At 41.0% G+C, this 17,237-nt stretch overlaps 1 protein-coding gene across 1 annotated transcript; it reads left to right on the top strand.

Moving 5' to 3' along the window:
- Positions 1-2,022: 2,022 nt before the first annotated feature.
- Positions 2,023-11,074, top strand: ATP5F1A (ATP synthase F1 subunit alpha). Its single transcript, XM_068562404.1, has 12 exons — positions 2,023-2,154; positions 3,677-3,755; positions 5,037-5,206; positions 7,060-7,233; positions 7,321-7,487; positions 7,693-7,841; positions 8,167-8,318; positions 8,427-8,651; positions 9,162-9,269; positions 9,384-9,528; positions 10,573-10,723; positions 10,863-11,074. The coding sequence occupies exons 1-12, from the start codon at positions 2,095-2,097 to the stop codon at positions 10,942-10,944; spliced, it is 1,662 nt and encodes a 553-aa protein (XP_068418505.1). The 5' UTR covers positions 2,023-2,094; the 3' UTR covers positions 10,945-11,074.
- Positions 11,075-17,237: the final 6,163 nt, after the last annotated feature.

Genomic DNA, 17,237 nt, shown 5'->3' with positions numbered 1-17,237 from the left:
AGGTGGTAGAGCTGGAATCTGACCACAGTGTTCTGACTCCTATTGGGTGTTTCAGCCTCCTCAGGTTATACCACGCTGCTGTCCACAACCTCCTGTAGTATATTGTTACATTAGGAAAGGTAGACCATGTACTCAACTTTCTGTGATATGTGGTTTAACATCAAATTGTGGATCACTTAGCACCAAATATCTTTTTCCTAAGTCATATGCCTATTTTAAATGATTAAACTTTTAAACGAAATTTAACTAACTAGCCAGCACCATACTGTATGGCTTTCTTATTCTTTTTTTGTTTGTTTTTGTTAAATATGTATCTGCTCATTAACTAAATTCCAGATAAGTGCGGGAAAAGTTATCTTTTTTTCCCTTTGTCCACTTTCATCACTACAAGTTTTACAAAATATTCCTGAACTTTGTTTTTCCAAACCAAAATTTTACCTGTTCCTACACCTAATTTCCAGGAGAACTGTCATATGTACACATGGCTCATCTTGAAAAGAAAGTAGAATATTAGAGAAAGGGATTGCTGGCCATATAATATTTGCAAGCTGTTTTAGGAGATGACTGTTATAACCCATATTCATATGCCCCACCCAAATTAAGGTTTTGTGTAAACTAGGACTTGGTGGATGAAGCTGAAAGATCCTTCTAGTACAGCCGCAAGTAAAGGCAACGTTAATAGTCTCTACTATCACAAAATACCCAACATCCCCCCACCCCCGCCAAATTCTCTACATATCACAAAAATCTCAATATCACCAAAAAATCGGTAGGAGGAACAAAAGTCCCGCCCTGATTTCATTGGGTTGGTATAGAAAGTTATTTTCATCATTTCCATTTTACTTCAAATGAAAAAGTAAAATCCCTACTGTCATGAAACTAGTTGCTTGTACAGGAAAAATTGAGCCATAGCCCACTCTCGAATGAGACTTTTGATTCTGGACCATTCTTCTCAGGATTGGCAACCACTCTATTTGAATTTGTGCTTGTTATACTTTTTTTTAAAAAACCTATTTCCTTTTATTTATATTAATTAATTAATTAATTAATTAATTAATTTTTGGCTGCGTTGTATCATCGTTGCTGCAGGCGGGCTTTCTTTGGTTGAGGTGAGTGGGGGCTACTCTTTATTGCCGTGCGCGGGTTTCTCATTGTAGTAGTTTCTCTTGTTGTGGAGCACGGGCTCTAGGCACGTGGGCTTCAGTATTTGCAGCACGCCGGTTCAGTAGTTGTGGCTCGTGGGCTCTAGAGCGCAGGCTCGGTAGTTACGGTGCAGGGGCTTAGTTGCTCCGTGGCATGTGGGATCTTCCCAGACCAGGGCTGGAATCCATGTCTCCTGCATTGACAGGCAGATTCTTAACCACTGCGCCACCAGAGAAGTCCCCATGCTCGTTATACTTTTTAAACAATTTGCTTTAATTCGCAAACAGGATTCTTTTAGATCGAATCTAAAAGAACTGCGATTCTCCAATATGAGCACTTATCAGATCATCTAGAATGGTGTGGATGCTTTTCAAAGATTCAGATTGCCCCAGATTTTTGACTCAGAGGGTCTGGGGTGTAGCCAGCGATCTGCGGATTAATCCGCGTTAATTCGCCCAGCAGGAAACTCTCCGCTGCCAAACCGCCCAGTTGAAATAACTGTTTACTGCACCTACATCACCAAGGTTTAATAGCTGTAGCTTCGGACCCGCCACAATCAACCCCCCTGACGGTCAAGCTAGCCGCGCCCCAGTACGGGGTGACGCCAGCATCATTTCTCTGCCGGGATGCGGTCTGGTAACTGCTTCTTGGCCGGTTCCGCTAGCCATGTGGTCGCCCAGGGCAACCATAAGGTCGACGCGAAAGATCAAAGTAAATGGGTAACCAATGCCTGGGCCGAAGCTGGCAAAGGTCTAATTAGTCATTTGGAGGTTCAAATCTAAAAACTATACTTAAAAAAAGTAATTACCGGCAGATTCGCGTCCGGGGGAGGGGCGGTACTTCCGGGTCACGTGTGCTGGCTCCTTGACCTTCCTCGCAGCTCGGCCATTTTGTCCCAGTCAGTCCAGAGGCTGTGGCTGCAGAGGAAGCACCTGAGGTAGAGCCGCGAAGATGCTATCCGTGCGCGTTGCCGCGGCCGTGGCGCGCGCCCTCCCTCGGCGGGCCGGGCTGGTGAGCGAGGGGTGCCGGCGACAGGGAGGGGGCTCGGCGGCAGTAGGTGGTGATGCACGGGCTCGGCCGCTTTTTCTGCGCGGAGGGTGAGGGGCTGTGGCGGGCGGCGCCATCTTGCTCCGCTGGCCACTCGGGCTGTCCTGGGCTGGCGGCGGAAGGGCCCTTTGGCCGCCCGGTGCGGGAGGGTGCAGAGTGCTGCAGGGGAGGCAGTGACCTTCGTGTTATCCAGAGATGGCGCCTCCGGAGGATTCCAGTCTTTGTCTGAGAGAGGCCTTGAATGAAGGTCAGGACTGGGGCGCTAGTTTTCCGAGGCCTGCTGCGGAACGACGAGGTTCGGTCCCGCTGCTTCTCCGGGACTTCCTCTCTGAAGGTCAGAGCACTGTTGTCAGGCCTGGTTGAAGCGAGCTAGGGGAGCCTGACATTGTATTGAAGGTCAGCAGGCCCCGGCCTTCCACCTCTTCCCCGAGGTCGGTTCAGAGGAAATCAATAAATGAAGGTGGTTTTCTGAATGCTTCAATAGGCGGTCTCTTAGTGCTGAATAGTGAGACGATCATGAAAACACCGTACAGGTGCAAATATGCATTTCACTGTGGCCGATACCTTGACAGCAGAGGAACTGGCTTCTAAATTGTCCCAGTCTGGCAGATTTTTCTTTGTGGTGCTTTGACGTGTTTTAAGATTTCGTCCTTGAGGAATCGTTAGTGTTTGAGAAATCAAGTAAAATAAAATAGAACATAGGTTGGAAAAAACCTGTGGAGGTCAGTGCCCTTCATTACTAATATCACTTGGAGTTAAGAACATAACCTTTAGGTCCTGTGTAAACACTTTTACATTTACTTGTTTTTTCATCTTAAGAGTAATCTCAATTTGGGAGGTGAAATAAATATATTGGCCATTTTACTACCCTAACAACCTCTGGTAGCGTTTTGGATTTCTGTTAGGAAAAAAAAAAGCATTTTTAATGATTTTCATCCAGGTCCTATAGAAGGGAGTGTCTTCAGAATTGACATTGACCAACCACAGTGTTACAACTTGAAGGAGGAGGGGTCCAGATTACTGCAGGCTTTGTTGAAGGCAGTTTTTTTAAAAAGTGCATGTGCCATATCTCTTAGTTTCTAATCAAACTCTAACATTTACAGGCTTTTTTTTTTTTTTAAAGGTTAAAATAGAAAATCTATTGAGATTTGTGCCTTTTAGATTTGCCCCTTTTAGGAAGCAGTTTATCAAATTGAGAATTTCCACAACTCAATTGAAATACATCTAGTCAGTATTATCTGATGCCTTTAAAAAGAAAGATACTTTGTTAGCTGTTGCTTTTTAAAATATGCTATGTTGTTTTTAGCATATTTATAGTGTACCAGGAGCTGCATAATAAATTTTCACATAGATCAAAAGTGCTTTCTCAGGTGGTTAATATTTACGCTGATAATTTGATCAAGCCAAGCCTGCGTGTGTTTAAGCTTGCCAGTTTTATAAAGGCTTTTTTTAAAATTAGATTTTTTAAAAACAATCCTTGCACTAGGTCTCCAAAAATGCTTTGGGATCATCCTTCATTGCTGTAAGGAACCTCCATGCCTCTAACTCTCGTCTTCAGAAGACTGGTAAGTTGTTAATTCTGTGTCTACACCACACTTACTACCTTGTTATTAAATGAAAAATGAAGTTACGTTACGTAGGTTACATACCTACTGTGGATGTTTTGGGTTTTTTCCATTAGTTAGTTTTTTCTCTCAATTTTAGTTACTATGGAATCTCAGATTCTTAGCCCATAATGAGCCATTTAGCCCTGTCAGTAGGTTCTCTTGTTCTAGTGAAATGAACTATAATTATGTATTTCTCTTTTGATGTTAGTACAGGTTCTTTTTTTTCTCATAATGAATGCCCCTTTGGTGGAAACAAAGTATATATCAGGTGGTGGGCACCCTTTCTGATCTATGAATCTTTTCCTCTCCTAAAAAAACACTGAAAAAAAGCAGGTAATTTTTACCTCTATGTTTTTCAAAGACAATAGTTGGTAACCTATACCTGGCAGTCTGAATTTGCACATTGTAAATGCAACAGAGAAGTGAGGAGGTAAGCTTAGGAAGATGCTGTAGGTTGGGAAATTTCTTTTGAGATGTGCATTAGGGCTTTTGAAATAAAGTTAGGTATCTCCCACATGCTGAGATGAAGAATAGTACCTGCATCCTTTTAAAGGAAAAGTTACAAGTTTTCCCCACCATTTGAAGGTGGAACATTCTAATGAAACCTTTCCTTAGCTGAAATGGCTAAAGTGTGAAGAAGCGATTACCCTTTTTTGTAAAAGTGAAATGGCATAAATGGAACTTTCGAAAAGAGGGGGATACCTGTACTTACACTTTGTTAAACAGTTGCCTTTTTTTTGGCTGCGAGGCTTGCGGGAACTTAGTTCCAAGACCAGGGATTGAGCCTGCGCCTTCAGCAGTGAAAGCACAGAGTCCTAACCACTGGATCGCCAGAGAATTCCCAAACAGTTGCTTTTTAAAATACACTGCATTTTTAAAATATGCTTTTTATAGAGTTTACGTTTGCGTTAAATTCAAGTTTTAACATAAATACAGATTTCCTAGAGATTAAACCAAAGAATTACAAGATAGGAAATGTTTATTTTAAGGGTATTGCTTAATTTGATTAGCTCCTTATCTGGTTTACATTTGTCTCGTGAAGTTTTCTCTCAGTCACTTGGATTCATTTTCATAGTGGTAGGTATCAAGCTTTTTTGAATAGAATGTTGGACATCATGTTTTAGAATGCAATTTGATTATTATGATCACAACTCTAGTTTATATATTTTTGGGGAAATGAGTTTTGAAAAGGTCTTTGGACCAGGCTGTTTTTGTAATGGAATTGTCCTCTCTTAATAGGCACTGCTGAGGTGTCCTCTATTCTTGAAGAGCGTATTCTTGGAGCTGATACCTCTGTTGACCTTGAAGAGACTGGGCGTGTTTTAAGTATTGGTGATGGTATTGCCCGTGTACATGGGCTGAGAAATGTTCAAGCAGAAGAAATGGTAGAGTTTTCTTCAGGTTTAAAGGTAAATTATAAAATGAGATTTTGATGTTTTAGCATTGGTGTCTCCTCAGTTATTCATTTAGTAATTCAGAGATTGTGTCAGATTTTTTTTTTTAACTTTGAATCCGAATCTGCTTCACTGTTTGTGTTTGTCATTATTATAGATTGTGAAAAAAATAAATTTTTTGTTAATCAAACTTTTTACCCTAGGGACTGATTTACACATAAGTTGTAACCATTAGCATTGAAATATAAAACTGAGTAAATCTTCACCCAGATTTTGAGAAGTTCAAGTCTGTTTGTAGCTGTTAAGATCATCCTATACGAAAGCATTTGATAACTTTAAGTTCATTTCCGGTGGAACGTTGAAAGCCACTGACTTTGTATTTCTAGTAAGAGTAGATCTATTGTTGAGAAGTGAGCTAGTGATGTAGCTATCAGAAGCTCTCTAATGATACAAGTCTACTTTTTTCTATTAGATTGAGCTTAGTTGGGCAGTAGGGTGAGAAATAAAAGTTGTAGGAGTCATGGGTTCTCTGATGAAAGCAGAGCATGATATCCAGGTGGACCAGGGGCAGTAGAATTACCCACTAATCACACAGGGGGAAAGATCTTCTTGGTCTTCTTGCTAGTGTCCAGTGTGGAAAAAGAGCCTGTTGGTGTGGAAGACTAATTATGGAGCTGAAAGTTTTATCAGTAGCTCTCAGACCTTGGTTAAAAATTTAATCTCTCATCTATAGTGTATATATCTTTGAGAGGTTAGGCTGAAATAGATGAACTGAATTTCCTTTTAGCTTTTTTTTTTTTTTTTTTTTTTTGGGCTGTGTTGGGTCTTCGTTGCTGTACATGGGCTTTCTCTAGTTGCGGCGAGCAGGGGCTACTCTTCATTGTGTTGCAGTGGCTTCTCTTGTTGCAGAGCACAGGCTCTAGCTGTGTGGGCTTCAGTAGTTGTGGTGCATGGGCTCAGTAGTTGTGGCTCGCAGGCTCAGTAGTTGTGGCACACAGGCTTAGTTGCTCCACGGCATGTGGGATCTTCCCAGACCAGGGCTCAAACCCGTGTCCCCTGCACTGGCAGGCAGATTCCTAACCACTGTGCCACCAGGGAAGTCCCAACAGGGCAATTATTAATTTAAATTTTAAATAGCCACCTGTGGTTAGTGACTACTCTGTTGAACATCAGATATTCAGACTAAAGATTTTGTACTTGCGATGATATTCCATGATATTTCTCTGTATTTACTGTAAGTAATTCTCCAGAGCTTCGTTTATTGACCAGAGTCAGTTCCTGGACTAGCCTTTTTGCTTTGGTTATGATTTAGGGACCTAAAATCTTACCATTTTGAAATATGATTGTAATGATGAGCGATGACCCAGCACTGTCATATTATATAGATTTGTTCTTGATTAGGTAGCTTTTAATTTAACTTTGTACTAACCTGATGGGTACAGGTTCTGACTAGATAGTTTTTTAAAATTGTTCATGGAGTTCTCACAGATGTGAATCAGGCGTGTCTTAAAATTCCCAGTTAACCTTGATTGCTTTATTTCATACTGGTCACCCAGTTCAAAAACCATAGTCAAAGGAAATGCAGTAGAAAAGCTTAAACTGTTCAATTTCTTTGCTTCTTTTAGTTCTTAGAGGATGTGATAAGATGCTTCTTAGGCTTATAATTCTAACCTATGATTATTCAAGGGAACATGTTGCTGTTTTAGAAGTCTTAACTAAGGAAGATTGTTCGTTGGAAAAATACTCACGAGTAAACCAGATCTGAAAAGTCAATATTACTTTTTCCCTCCATTTTTGTATGTAGTGTAGGTATATGGGAAGAAGTGCCACTCAAGCTTCATGGGTATTCAATTGTGTCTTTTGTATAGGGTATGTCTCTGAACTTGGAACCTGACAATGTTGGTGTTGTCGTGTTTGGAAATGATAAACTAATTAAGGAAGGAGATATTGTGAAGAGAACTGGGGCTATTGTGGATGTTCCAGTCGGCGAGGAGCTGTTGGGTCGCGTAGTAGATGCCCTTGGTAATGCCATTGATGGAAAGGTAGGTCTAACATTTATTAGATGTGGTTGTAGCTTCTAACAAAGAGCCAAACTGATTGTTCTGGGGTTTCTTTTTATCATTTAACAGGGTCCAATTGGTTCCAAGACCCGAAGGCGAGTTGGTCTGAAAGCCCCTGGGATCATTCCTCGAATCTCTGTGCGGGAACCAATGCAGACTGGCATTAAGGCTGTGGACAGCTTGGTGCCGATTGGTCGTGGTCAGCGTGAGCTGATTATTGGTGACCGACAGACTGGGTAAAGACTCGTTAGCTTGTTGAAAAGTTCTAACTAAAATTTGCTCTGTGGAAAGATTACTCTTAGGCTTGGAATGGTAAATACTTTGGATATCCTGGAGAGAGTAGAATGTGATAGGAGGAGGAAGAGGAAGAGGAGTGAAATTTAAGTTGGGGGATCCTTTGAAGTATTTAGTAAGATATATGTTTATTTTCTCTTTTTAAAGCAAAACGTCAATTGCTATTGACACGATCATTAACCAGAAACGATTCAATGATGGAACTGATGAAAAGAAGAAGCTGTACTGTATCTACGTTGCTATTGGTCAAAAGAGATCCACTGTTGCCCAGTTGGTGAAGAGACTTACAGATGCAGGTATTAAGGAACTGTAGTCTCATTGCTATTATCTGGGATGCTGCTCATCTTAGGATAGCTTATGCTTAATGTAGGCTGATTTTAATTACTTCCTAATGAGCTGAAGTTTCTAATATAAATCAATACAAAAGTAATAAGTAAAAAATTAGTATAAAACAGCAGCTAACTTTTAAGGTTCTGTCAGTTTCTTTAAAGTAGAAGCTATTTGGATAATTTTAATAGTAAATCACAGTAGTAAAGCACTTAGATAGTTTTTATTCTAGTCTCTAATCTAAAATCACAATATTGATAACCATGTAAAACTTAAAATTTATTTTCTTCTCAGATGCCATGAAGTACACCATTGTGGTTTCGGCTACTGCTTCGGATGCTGCCCCACTTCAGTACCTGGCTCCTTATTCTGGATGTTCTATGGGAGAATATTTTAGGGATAATGGCAAACATGCTTTGATCATTTATGACGACTTATCCAAACAGGTCAAATGAAATGTATTTTTAGACTCTGTATGTTGGTGCCACAACGGCAGTTGACAAATGTAGCCTCTGTCAAATAGGTGAACTTCACAACCCTTTTCTATACCATAGGCTGTTGCTTATCGCCAGATGTCTCTGCTGCTCCGCCGACCCCCTGGTCGTGAGGCCTATCCTGGTGATGTGTTCTACCTACACTCCCGTCTGCTAGAGAGAGCAGCCAAAATGAATGATGCTTTTGGTGGTGGCTCCTTGACTGCTTTACCAGTCATAGAAACACAAGCTGGTGATGTGTCTGCTTACATTCCAACGAATGTCATTTCCATCACTGACGGACAGGTATTGTTTTTTGATTAAATAAGTGTGAAAGCTTCGGATGATTTCAAGGCATTGGTTGAGATTAGTAGTTTTGAACTAATTTGTTAAAAATGCTTTTTACTTTTCACTATGGAAAATCTCAAACGTAAAGAGAATGGTATAATGAAACCCCACATATCCCACCCATTTATCAATTTGTGGTATAGTGTACTTCATTCTTGCTTTCTTTTTACCCACTGTTTTCTTCCCTGTATAATTTTGAAGCAAATCCTGGAGAGATCACACCACTTCACCTGTATAAGTTTCAGTATAAATACGATACCTGTTCTTTTCTCATCTCACTCACATTTCCTAACCTCAGCAATAGAATATGCAGGTTGATTGGGTTGTGAAAGATTTGAGGAGCTCTTTACCATAAGAAGACATTTAGCATTCTTCCTGGCTTCAGCTTTTGCTACAGTGACTTAATTTTGAAAATAGTTGATTTCTTTAGGCCTGCTAATAAGCGTGAGTATTTTCCTTACATTGTAGATTTTCTTGGAAACAGAATTGTTCTACAAAGGTATCCGTCCTGCCATTAACGTTGGTTTGTCTGTATCCCGTGTTGGATCTGCTGCCCAAACCAGGGCCATGAAACAGGTAATTTGCATCACTTTGTCATTAGGTTAAAAATCAAAGTGTATTCCTGTGGTGGTCTGTGTCATTGAGGTAAGTATTTTTGTATTGTGTGCATTAACCATTTCTGTATTTCAGGTGGCAGGTACCATGAAACTGGAATTGGCTCAGTATCGTGAGGTTGCTGCTTTTGCCCAATTTGGTTCTGACCTCGATGCTGCCACTCAACAACTCTTGAGTCGTGGTGTGCGTTTGACTGAGTTGCTGAAGCAAGGACAGTATTGTGAGTTGTACTTTCCATTTGGTCAAGTTCCTACTGTGTGTTAGGACCTGGGAATATCACATAGGTCTTTATAAGAATACGTGCTGTTAATCTCTGATCAAAGACGTTGTCTTTTGAATGTGATTGATACCTGTGTTACTTAATTAAAGTACAGTCCTTATCATTTGAGTGTAAATGTGAGGAAAGGTATACTAATACCCTTCTTTTGGGAGTTAAGACATATAGTAGATTCCATTCCTCCCCACCGTCGCCCTCTTGGCTATATGATTGTGGAATATGGCAGATTTAAAAGAATGTTAGTGTCGGGAATTCCCTGGCAGTCCAGTGGTTAGGACTCTGCCAAGGGCCTGGGTTCGATCCCTGGTCAGGGCACTAAGGTCCTGCAAGCTGCACGGGTGCGGCCAAAAAGAAAATTAAAAAAAAAAAGAATGTTAGTGTGTACTACCTTGCTATAAAATTTCAGCAAGTTATTTATACCCAAAACAATATAAGTGCTGCTGGATGATATACAGTGCTCATGGAATATGCTCAAAGGTTACACTTCAAGGCTTAAACCATTATGAGGAAAAAACTGATTCAGGGGGTGGGAAGGAGTACCGATGTGGAGTTTCCACTTGTGAAAGTAGGCGATCTGTAGAGACAGGTTAATAATTTCTGGAAAAAGGGCTTCCCTAGTGGCGCAGTGGTTGAGAATCTGCCTGCCAATGCAGGGGACACGGGTTCGAGCCCTGGTCTGGGAAGATCCCACATGCCGCGGAGCAACTGGGCCTGTGAGCCACAACTAACGAGCCTGCGCGTCTGGAGCCTGTGCTCCGCAACAAGAGAGGCCGCGATAGTGAGAGGCCCGCGCACCGCGATGAAGAGTGGCCCCCGCTTGCCGCAACTAGAGAAAGCCCTCGCACAGAAACGAAGACCCAACACAGCCATAAATAAATAAATAAAGGAGTTCCTTTAAAAAAAAAAAAAATTTGTGGAAAAAGTAAGTGTCTCTGACTTTGGAAACATGGCATTTATTTGTTGAGCAACTCACTTATTTCTTTTCAGCTCCCATGGCTATTGAAGAGCAAGTGGCTGTTATCTACGCTGGTGTCAGGGGGTATCTTGATAAGCTGGAGCCCAGCAAGATCACAAAGTTTGAGAATGCTTTCTTGTCTCATGTTATCAGCCAACATCAAACCCTGTTGGGCAAAATCAGGTATGAACACAACTGATGTCTTCTTTTTTGTAAGCTTTAAAATGTAAAGTCTTGTTAAAATTCTTTTGAATTCTGTAATTAAGCTAGTCATTGAATTTTTATCCAGGTCAGAACTGATCGGCTTTTGTTTTCAAAATAGGGCTGAAGGAAAGATCTCAGAAGAGTCAGATGCAAAGATGAAAGAGGTTGTAACAAACTTCTTGGCTGGGTTTGAAGCTTAAACTCCTATGGATTCACGTCAAATACCAGTTTGGTTTTGTCATTGTTTCTTCTTGTTCCATTTATAAAAGGATTATTCCAATACTGCAGATGTACAGTAATCACATTAAAATAAAGGTTCCATATTGCTTGGTGGCTTTCTATAGATTCTTTATAAAGAACTGAGATTACTTTGAGGAATTGGTAAACATGTTTCTTAGCTTTTTTTACTTGAATATTATTAAAGTTAGCAGGCCTACATAATATTCGAGACTGAGTTCTTTGTAAGATTCTAGAGTGCTTTGTGATTGATTACAGAGAAATTCACTAATTGGATATATGTGGCAAAGTTCATATTTGATAATGTTGTAAAGTCTGATTGACTTCTCTTCCCAGAAGACTGTAATTTGCATGAAGAGGTACTGTAGGCAGGAAAAGAATAGGGCAACTAAAATTGTCAAGGAAATAAAAAAAATGCTAAGTGAAGAATGAAAGATTAGGACAAAAATTGAGAAAGGAGGTATCAGAATAAAATTGTGAACATATCAATATTTTCTCATTTTGTGCTTTAACGTACCTTTTATAAGCTGCAGTTCTTAATTAAGAAGTGATCAAGTTTTCATGGTTAGTATTTTTGGTCTTATTTAGGAAATTTTTACAGTCAGAAAGATAACTATATTTTCTACTAAGAGTTCTAAAGATTTGCTTTGTCATCTGAGCTTAATTCAGTATTAGAGTTCTCCAGAGAAATAAAACATAAACATAGCTGTATAGGGAGATAATGGGGTTGGCAAGTTTGAAAGGGTAGATGGGCAGGTTGGAGACCCAGGGAACAGTTGAATCTGGAGGTAGAATTCCTTCTTCCATGGTGGACCTCAGGTTTTTCTACTGGATGAGACGCACCCACATGGAGAGTAATCTGCTTTACTCAAAGTCTACTGCTTTTTAAGTGTTAATCATCTAAAAAAATACCTTCACATGGGACTTCCCTGGCGGTCCAGTGGTTAAGATTCTGTGCTTCCAATGCAGGAGGAGCAGGTTCGATCCCTGGTTGGGGAACTGAGATCCCATGTGCTGGGTGGCACGTGGCCAAAAAAGAAAACCTTCATGGCAATGTCTAAACTGGTGTTTGACCAAAAACTGGATACCATAGCCCAGCCGAGCTGACATAAAAGATTGACCATCATCGTCCATTTGGAGTTGTATTTTTGTGTAGAGGTCAGACATCTTTTTTTTTTTTTTCCTTTTCCATCTGTATATCCCGTTTTTTCAGCTCCATTTATTAAATGGTTCTTCCCCACTTAAGCTATCATATGTGTGTTGTATTTAAATTTCACCCATGCCTGTGTCTTTTGGGGCTCTATTCATTTTTAAATTAACACAGGCATATAATTTAATGAATCAAAAACTCAAGACAGGGCTGTTGATGAAAAATGGCAATCTCTTGCTTGTCTACCCCCAACTTTTCAGCTCTCTTAAAGAAACTAACTTCATTTATTTCTATCGTCAGTTACCTCTATATTGCAGTTTTTATTATGCTGCTTTTATATTATATGTGTGATCTACTGATCTCACCCAATAGGTAAGAATTTTTCACGTGGACACTCACACTACCCACCCTACCATAATTCTCTGTCATTACAATATAAACATTATGATTTGCGGTAAAGAAATTTTGCTTATGTGACTTATTTATGAGCTGATGAAAGCCAAAATGTTTATGTTCTTCTCAGTCTCGGTAGGCTCTGTATAAATAGAATACTTTAAAACTGTACTAGTTTAATTTGTCTAATGATAGATGATACTGATACTAAAAGAGCAGATATGCCCTATGAAAAGTTTTTGTGAGTCTGGTCATTTAGATTTTAGTTTCTACTGTCAATAAGCTGTATGAATTTGGTAAGTCATTTAAGTTTTTGTTCATGTAAATAAAGAGTTGTGCTAGGACATGTCAAGAATTCTAAGCGTATGGCCCTTTCCCTGATTTTACTGAGCTAAAGCCCAGCCCATTCTATTGCAGCAGTGAACCAGGAGCAACAAATTCTAAGATTCAAATGTATTTTTTTTTTTTTTTAATCACTCAAGAGACTAATGTGATGGGGCACTTCACCTGGCTGTTCTGAACAGGCAGGCCTGAATACTCTGATTAACGGCCTTCTTGTGTGGCAGCCAAATGGCCTATCATAAAATGGTTTTTGTACAACTTACAGAGGAATGGTGAACGTCTGAAAAGGTACTTGACCTTTGAAATTTGAGGTTTTATGGCTTTCAGATATGTATTTTAAGGTCTCTTGATAATAAAGTCTATGATTCTAGAAATTAAGATAGGCATATTATATTTTTTATAAATTTTAAAATTTTGTTTTTGGCTGCGTTGGGTCTTTGTTGTGGTGCGCGGGCTTCTCATTGCGGTGGCTTCTGTTGTTGTGGAGCAGGGGCTCTAGGTGCATGGACTTCAGTAGTTGCGGTGTGCAGGCTCAGTAGCTGTGGCTTGCGGACTCTAGAGCACAGGCTCAGTAGTTGTGGCACAGGGGTGCTTAGTTGCTCCATGGCATGTGGGATCTTCCTGGACCAGGGCTCGAACCCACGTCACCCGCATTGGCAGGCGGATTCTTAACTGCTGCGCCACCAGGGAAGCCCAAGATAGGCATATTTTAAATAGTGCTTAGTTTATTGAGCATCAACTATGAGATGAACACTAAAGAAAGGTACAAAGTGAGCAAGGCAGAAGGATCCTCTCAGTAACTTATCTAGGGTTAGGGAGGGAGGACAAAAGACATTTAATGTAATGATGACTTTGTAAATACTGTGCAGCTACTACCTAGAAATACAAATAAGATGCAGTAAGTAACCAGTACAAAATGCCATTTGAATTAAAAATGAATACCTACTGGTAGAGCTGGAAAAGAGCTCGTGTTGGCATTTGGCCAGAGGAAGACTTTTTACTTTTTTAATTTTATCTATTTTTGGCCGCATTGGGTCTTCGTTGCTGTGTGCGGGCTTTCTCTAGTTGTGGCGAGCGGGGGCTACTCTTCGTCGTGGTGCACAGACTTCTTGTGGTGGCTTCTGTTGCGGAGCACGGGCTGTAGGCACGCAGGCTTCAGGAGCTGTGGCACGCGGGCTCAGCAATTGTGGTTTGTGGGCCTAGAGTGTAGGCTCAGTAGCTGTGGCGCATGGGCCCAGTTGCTCCACGGCATGTGGGATCTTCCCAGACCAGGGATCCAACCCATGTCCCCTGCATTGGCAGGTGGATTCTTAACCACTATGCCACCACGGAAGCCCACTTTTTTTTTTTTTTTAGTGGGTTGAAGTATAGTTGATTACAATATTGTGTTAGTTTCAGGTGTACAGCAAAGTGATTCAGTTATTTTTTTTCAGATTTTTCCGTTATAGGTTATTAAAAGATATTGAATATAGTTCCCTATACTATACAGTAAATCCTTGTTTATATACAGTAGTACATATCTGTTAATCCCATACTCCTAATTAATCCTCCCTTTCCCCTTTGGTAGCCATAAGTTTGTTCTGTGAGTCTGTTTTGTAAATAAATTAATTTGTGTTATTTTTTAGATTCCACATACAAGTGATAATCATATAATATTTGTCTTTCTCTGACTTAGTATTTTTTTTAATTAATTTATTTACTTTTGGCTGTGTTGGGTCTTTGTTGCTGCGTGCAGGCTTTCTCTAGTTGCGGCGAGTGGGGGCTGCTCTGTTGCGGTGCGCGGGCTTCTCATTGCAGTGGCTTCTCGTTGGGGAGCAGGGGCTCTAGGTGCGTGGGCTTCAGTAGCAGCATCCAGGTACAATAGTGGGTCACGGGCTCTAGAGCGCAGGCTCAGTAGTTGGTGGTGCACGGGCTTAGTTGTTCCACAGCATGTGGGATCTTCCTGGACCAGGGCTTGAACCGGTGTCCCCTGCGTTGGCAGGTGGATTCTTAACCACTGCGCCACCAGGGAAGTCCCCTCTTTACTTTCTTTTTAAATTATGAAAATACTCAGACCTAAGAAAAGTTGAAAAAATAGTACAATTAACACCCATTTACTCTTTATCAATATACACCTGTTGTTAATATTTTGATGCATTTGCTTTATTCATTCATTACTTCGTTTATTCATTTTTCTGGTGAACCATTTGAGAGTAAGTTGCAGGCATCCTGACAGTTTGGACACTTGAGCTAAAACATTTCAGCATCTATATCCTAAGAATAAAGATATTCATCTTTATAAGCACAATACCACTATTACACCTAAGAAAACAAACATTGATTCACTAATATGCAGTCCTTAATAAAGTTTCCCTAATTATCTCCCCAGCATCTTTCACTGAATGGTTTTGGGATCTGTTGATTCTTAAGAGCCTGAAATAGTTACAGCATCGGGAGTTTTAAAGTGGTGGTTTTATAATTCCTTTCTACATTGACTAGCTGGCATTTTCTCAAGGAAAGCTTTCCATCTCATATCAGTATGAACCACAGATCGCAAAATCAGCAGTGGGAAGATGCTCCTGGAGTAATTAATGTATGGAGGAAACCAGGTGTAAGCCTTCTAGTCCTCTCCCAGTCCAGGGGTGTTACTGGGGCTAGTCACATGGGCACCTTCTGCCTAGCATGTACTAAAATTCCAGACTCCCGGAAGGAAACAGGTATTCAGCATAAGTCACATTGTACAAACAGTTTAGGCACAGAATTTTTATATCAATGTTGGAACTGAATACCAGTCAAGTTCCTAGATGCTAGTCAAGGGCTAATCTTGCAAGCAGGCTTTTCTCAGGATAGCAGCAGTCCCAGACCTGCCTATATATTAACTCTCCTGCACAGGCATCTTTAAAACAGTAATTATCAGCAAGACCAACCTGCAATGTTGACCTCACTTGTACTCTCCAGGGGTCCTGCATTTAGCCAGTTAAAACAAATCCTATTAACCATAAAGATGTATATTAGAAAGGTGGCTTACACAAGTTTCTGTCTGAACCTATTTTATTTGGTCAAGGCATCAACTCGAGCCCAGCACAGCTCTGGCCCCTGTACTGAAGCTGACCTGAAAGCCTTCCTGAGCTGAGCCAGCATCATGATAGTACAGGAGTATGGTATATTGTCACAACTAATGAACCAATATTGATACGTCATAATTGACTAAAGTTCATCCTTTATTCAGATTTCCTTAGGTGTTTTGTTTTCTACTCCCCCCCGCCCCCATGAATTTCTTTAGTTTTTACTTAATGTCCTTTTTCTGTTCCAATTTTCACATCCAGGATACTACATTAGTCATCACGCCTCCTTAGGTCCCTCTGGGCTGTGAGTTTCTTGGATTTCCTTGTTTGTAATGACCTTGACAGTTTTGAGGGATAGTAATTAGGTATGTTATAGAATGTCTTTCACTTTGATATTTTCCTCATGATTAGACGAGGGTTATATGTTTTTAGGTGAAAGACCACAGAGGTAAATTACCAGTCCTCATCACCTGATGTCAAGGGTACATACTGTCAATGAGAATTATGACTGTTCATGTTAATCTTTTTTTTTTTTATAAATTTATATATTTATTTTTGGCTGCATTACGTCTTCGTTGCTGCGTGCAGGCTTTTCTCTAGTTGCGGCAAGCGGGGGCTACTCTTCATTGAGACGCACGGGCTTCTCATTGCAGTGGCTTCTCGTGTGTAGAGCACGGGCTCTAGGCACGTGGGCTTCAGTAGTTGTGGCACACAGGCTCAGTAGTTGTGGCTCGCGGGCTCTAGAGCGCAGGCTCAGTAGTTGTGGCGCACGGGCTTAGTTGCTCCGCGGCATGTGGGATCCTCCCAGACCAGGGTTCGAACCCGTGTCCCTGCATTGGCAGGCGGACTCTTAACCACTGCGTCACCAGGGAAGCCCAAAGCAGACAACTTTTATACTTTTTACTTATTTATTTTTAAATATATTTATTTTTATATTTGGCTGCATTGGGTCTTTGTTGCTGAGCGCGGGCTTTCTCTAGCTGCGGCGAGCGGGGGCTACTCTTTGTTGCGGTGCGCGGACTTCTCCTTCTGGTAGCTTCTCCGGTTGCGGAGCATGGGCTCTAGGCATGCGGGCTTCAGTAGTTGTGGCACACAGGCTCAGCAGTTGTGGCTCGCGGGCTCTAGAGCACAGGCTCAGTAGTTGTGGTGTATGAGCTTAGTTGGTCCGCGGCATGTGGGAGCTTCCTGGACCAGGGCTCGAACCCGTGTCCCCTGCATTGGTAGGCAGATTCTTAACCACTGTGTCACTAGGGGAAGCCCCCATACTTTTTAGACAAAGCATACATTTGATAGGAATTGTCAGGACAAAGAAACTTAGGCTTTGGGT

The sequence above is a fragment of the Eschrichtius robustus genome, chromosome 14 (genome assembly GCF_028021215.1).
Source record: "Eschrichtius robustus isolate mEscRob2 chromosome 14, mEscRob2.pri, whole genome shotgun sequence".
Lineage (NCBI taxonomy): Eukaryota > Metazoa > Chordata > Mammalia > Artiodactyla > Eschrichtiidae > Eschrichtius > Eschrichtius robustus.
The sequence above is the reverse complement of the archived record's forward strand: the minus strand, read 5'-3'. Positions and strand labels throughout refer to the sequence as shown.

What these genes read in the sequence shown, in the direction of transcription:
- ATP5F1A (XM_068562404.1), top strand. Translation starts at nt 2,095, where the DNA reads ATGCTATCCGTGCGCGTTGCCGCGGCCGTGGCGCGCGCCCTCCCTCGG. An exon ending in GTAATGCCATTGATGGAAAG is followed by an intron (nt 7,234 to 7,320) that starts GTAGGTCTAACA and finishes ATCATTTAACAG; the next exon opens with GGTCCAATTGGTTCCAAGAC. An exon ending in AAACCAGGGCCATGAAACAG is followed by an intron (nt 9,270 to 9,383) that starts GTAATTTGCATC and finishes TCTGTATTTCAG; the next exon opens with GTGGCAGGTACCATGAAACT.